The sequence below is a fragment of the Malaclemys terrapin genome, chromosome 4 (genome assembly GCF_027887155.1).
Source record: "Malaclemys terrapin pileata isolate rMalTer1 chromosome 4, rMalTer1.hap1, whole genome shotgun sequence".
In the NCBI taxonomy this organism is placed as follows: Eukaryota; Metazoa; Chordata; order Testudines; family Emydidae; genus Malaclemys; species Malaclemys terrapin.
Genome location: NC_071508.1, coordinates 84,528,855 through 84,533,307, shown reverse-complemented (window position 1 = coordinate 84,533,307; position 4,453 = coordinate 84,528,855). Strand labels below are relative to the sequence as shown.

Sequence of the window (4,453 nt, the reverse complement as noted above, 5' to 3'; positions counted from 1 at the left end):
TCGCAAAAGAGCTCCAGCATGGACAGAACGGCAGGTACGGGATCTGCTCGCCATATGGGGAGATGAATCAGTGCTAGCTGAACTCCGTAGCAGTAAACGAAATGGCAAAATATTAGAAAAGGTCTCAAAGGCCATGAAGGACAGAGGCCATAACAGGGACGCACAGCAGTGCCGCGTGAAAATTAAGGAGCTAAGGCAAGCCTACCACAAAGCCAGAGAGGCAAACGGAAGGTCCGGGGCAGAGCCGCAAACATACCGCTTCTATGCGGAGCTGCATGCCATGCTAGGGGGTGCAGCCACCACTACCCCAACTGTGTGCTTTGACTCCTTCAATGGAGAAACACACAGGGAAGAGGGTTCGGGGTATGAGGAAGATGAGGATGAAGATAATGTAGATGGCTCACAGCAGCAAGGAAGCGGACAAACCGGTTTCCCCAACAGCCAGGATATGTTTATCACCCTGGACCTAGTAACCCCCGAACTCACCCAAGGCGTGCTCCCAGACCCTGAGGGCACACATGGGACCTCTGGTGAGTGTACCTTTGTAAATATTACACATGGTTTAAAAGCAAGCGTGTTTACTGATTAATGATTAATTTGCCCTGGCAATCGCGGCCAGTACAGCTACTGGAAAAGTCTGTTAACGTGTATGGGGATGGAGTGGAAATCCTCCAGGGACAACTCCAGAAAGCTCTTCTTCATGTACTCCCAAAGCCTTTGCAAAAGGTTTCTGGGGAGGGCTGCCTTATCCCATCCACCATGGTAGGACACTTTACCACGCCAGGCCAGTAGCACGTAATCTGGAATCATTGCATAACAAAGCATGGCAGTGTATGGTCCCGGTGTTTGCTGGCATGCAAACAACATCCATTCCTTATCGCTCTTTGGTATCCTCAGGAGAGTGATATCATTCACGGTCACCTGGTTGAAATGGGGCGATTTTATTAAGGGGACATTCAGAGGTGCCCATTCCTGCTCTGCTGAACAGAAATGTTCCCCACTGTTAGCCACGCGGTGGGGGGAGGGGTGAAGTGATCATCCCCGAGAATTGGGTGTGGGGGGAGAGGGGGGTTAGTTGGGTTTGTGCTGCATGTTAACCCAGAAACCGCAGCCCCTCCTTTTACATTGCAAACCCATTTTAAATGGCCAACCCAACGGGTGCTTGGTATGGGAAATGAGGGCGCTACTGTTTGAAACCATTCCCACATGTTAAGAAGGTTAAAAAAGCCAAAAGACTGTGGCTTACCATGGCTGCCTGCAAGCTGAAATCTGTTGCCTGGCACTGCGTGAGTGATCTCTCACACCAAACCGGCAGGCCCTCAATATAAGAGGAAAAATGCGACCTTGTAACGAAAGCACATGTGCTGTGTAATGTGAACAACAAAATTTAACGTGAAAGAGTGTACCCATTGTTCTCTAAAATGTGTCTTTTTTAACCACCTCTCCCTTCTCCTCCACCAGCTGCAAATGTTTCTCCTTCGCAGAGGCTAGTGAAGATTAGAAGGAGAAAACGGCGGACTTGGGATGATATGTTCTCGGAGCTCCAGATGTCCTCCCACGCTGACAGAGCACAGCAGAATGCGTGGAGGCAGTCAATGTCAGACTACAGAAAAGCACAATATGAACGAGAGGAGAGGTGGCGGGCTGAATCGCAGGATGAACAGAGCAAGAGGCGGGCTGAAGATGATAGGTGGCGTCAGCTTGCAGACAGAAGGCAAGAGTCAATGCTCCGGCTGCTGGAGCATCAAACTGATATGCTCCAGTGTATGGTTGAGCTGCAGGAAAGGCAGCAGGAGCAGAGACCGCCACTACAGCTCCTGTGTAACCAACAGCCCTCCTCCCCAAGTTCCATAGCCTCCTCACCCACACGCCCAAGAACACGGTGTGGGGGCCTCCGGCCACCCAGTCACTCCACCCCAGATGATTGCCCGAGCATCAGAAGGCTGGCCTTCAATAAGAGTTAAAGTTTTAAACTGCAGTGTGTCCTTTTCCTTCCCTCCTCCCCTGTGACGGGTTGGATCACAGAAACCCCCTTGGGAACTGCCACCCGATGTGCAAAGACTACCCCTGCTTCTGTTTTCCCTGCCAGCTCAGGACTCCAGCACCCTGTCTTGCTGAGCCAGACACTCCCGTCTGGCTCCAGACACAGACCCAGGGTCTGAATCACTTGTCCCAAAGCTGCAAGTTTACCTGAAAACAGCTCGCAGTAGCGTGCTTGTCGTTAGCACTCAGATGCCCAACTCCCAATGGGGTCTAAACCCAGATAAATCCGTTTTACCCTTCATAAAGCTTATGCAGGGCAAACTCATAAATTGTTCGCCCTCTATAACACTGATAGAGAGATATGCACAGTTATTTGCTCCCCCAGGTATTAATACATACTCTGAGTAAATTACTAAATAAAAAGTGATTTTATTAAATACAGACAGTAGGATTTAAGTGGTTCAAAGTAGTAACAGACAGAACAAAGTAAGTCACCAAGCAAAATAAAATAAAATGCGCAAATCTATGCCTAATCAAACTAAATACAGATAATCTCACCCTCAGAGATGCTTCAGTAAGTTTTTCTCAGACTGGACATCTTCCAGGCCTGGGCACAATCCTTTCCCCTGGTACAGCTCTTGTTGCAGCTCAGGTGGTAGCTAGGGGATTCTTCATGATGGCTCCTCTCCATCTCTCTTCTCTTCCCCCCTTTATATATCTTTTGCATAAGGCGGGAACTCTTTGTCTCTCTGGGTTTCCACCCCCCCTCACTGGAAAAGCACCAGGTTAAAGATGGATTCCAGTTCAGGTGACATGATCACATGTCACTGCAAGACTTCATTACTCACTTGCCAGCACACACATATACAGGAAGACTCACAGGTAAATACAGCCATCTGCAGACAATGGGAGTCATCAAGATTCCAAACCATCATTAATGGTCCACACTTTACACAATTACAATAGGCCCTCAGAGTTACATTTTATATTTCTAGTTTTAGATATAAGAGTGGTACATTTATACAAATCAGATGATCATACTCAGTAGATTATAAGCTTTGTAATGATACCTTACAAGAGACCTTTTGCATGAAGCATATCCCAGTTACGTTACATTCACTTATTACCGTATTTTCTCTAAAACCAGCTCAGTTACATTATATTGACTTATTATCAAGTTTTTATAAAACCATATAGACTGCACAATGTCACACAGAAGGCTGGCCTTCAATAAGAGTTAAAGTTTTAAACTGCAGTGTGTCCTTTTCCTTCCCTCCTCCCCCACCCATCCCGGGCTACCTTGGCAATTATCCCCCTAGTTGTGTGATGAATTAATAAAGAATGCCAGGGTCTGGCTGGAGAATCTTGCCTGCATGCTCGGGGTTCTACTGATCACCATATTTGGGGTCAGGAAGGAATTTTCCTCTAGGGTAGATTGGCGTAGGCCCTGGAGGTTTTTCGCCTTCCTCTGCAGCATGGGGCGGGGGTCATTAGCTGGAGGATTCTCTGCGACTTGAAGTCTTTAAATCACAGGATTTGGGGACTTCAACAGCTGAGTGAAGGGAAAGGGGGTGGGTCAGCTTTTGTGGCCTGCATCATGCGGGAGTTCAGACTAGATGATCATACTGGTCCCTTCTGACAAAGTCTATGAGTCTATGAATGTGAAGTAACAATGACTTTATTGCCTCTGCAAGCGGTGCTCGAAGGGGGGAGGGGAGAGTGGGGTGGTTGGTTTACAGGGAAGTAGAGTGAACCCGGGGGGGCGGGGGTTGGAGGGTTCATCAAGGAGAAACAAACAGAAGTTTCACACCGTAGCCTGGCCAGTCACAAAACTCGTTTTCAAAGCTTCTCTGATGCGCACTGCGCCCTGCTGTGCTCTTCTAACCGCCCTGGTGTCTGGCTGCGTGTAATCAGCGGCCAGGCGATTTGCCTCAACCTCCCACTCTGCCATAAATGTCTCCCCCTTACTCTCACAGATATTGTGGAGCGCACAGCAAGCAGCAATAACAATGGGGATATTCTTTTTGCTGAGGTCTGGGCGAGTCAGTAAGCTGCGCCAGCGCGCTTTTAAACGTCCAAATGCACATTCCACCACCATTCGGCACTTGCTCAGCCTGTAGTTGAACAGGTCCTGACTACTGTCCAGGCTGCCTGTGTACGGCTTCATGAGCCATGGCATTAAGGGGTAGGCTGGGTCCCCATAGGATCACGATAGGCATTTCAACATCCCCAATGGTTATTTTCTGGTCCGGGAAGAAAGTCCCTTCCTCCAGCTTTCGAAACAGACCAGAGTGCCTGAAGACGCGAGCATCATGTACTTTTCCCAGACATCCCACGTTGATGTTGGTGAAACATCCCTTGTGATCCACCAGGGCTTGCAGCAACATTGAAAAGTACCCCTTGTGGTTTATGTACTCGGTGGCTTGGTGCGCTGGTGACAAGATAGGGATATGGGTTCCGTCTATTGCCC

General features: G+C 48.7%; 1 protein-coding gene across 1 annotated transcript; it reads left to right on the top strand.

Moving 5' to 3' along the window:
* The first annotated feature begins 214 nt into the window (after positions 1 to 214).
* Positions 215 to 3,314, top strand: LOC128837224 (uncharacterized). Its single transcript, XM_054028214.1, has 2 exons — positions 215 to 530; positions 1,462 to 3,314. The coding sequence occupies exons 1-2, from the start codon at positions 281 to 283 to the stop codon at positions 1,962 to 1,964; spliced, it is 753 nt and encodes a 250-aa protein (XP_053884189.1). The 5' UTR covers positions 215 to 280; the 3' UTR covers positions 1,965 to 3,314.
* The last annotated feature ends 1,139 nt before the right edge of the window (positions 3,315 to 4,453 follow it).

What these genes read in the sequence shown, in the direction of transcription:
- LOC128837224 (XM_054028214.1), top strand. Translation starts at nt 281, where the DNA reads ATGCTAGGGGGTGCAGCCACCACTACCCCAACTGTGTGCTTTGACTCC. An exon ending in GGGCACACATGGGACCTCTG is followed by an intron (nt 531 to 1,461) that starts GTGAGTGTACCT and finishes CTCCTCCACCAG; the next exon opens with CTGCAAATGTTTCTCCTTCG.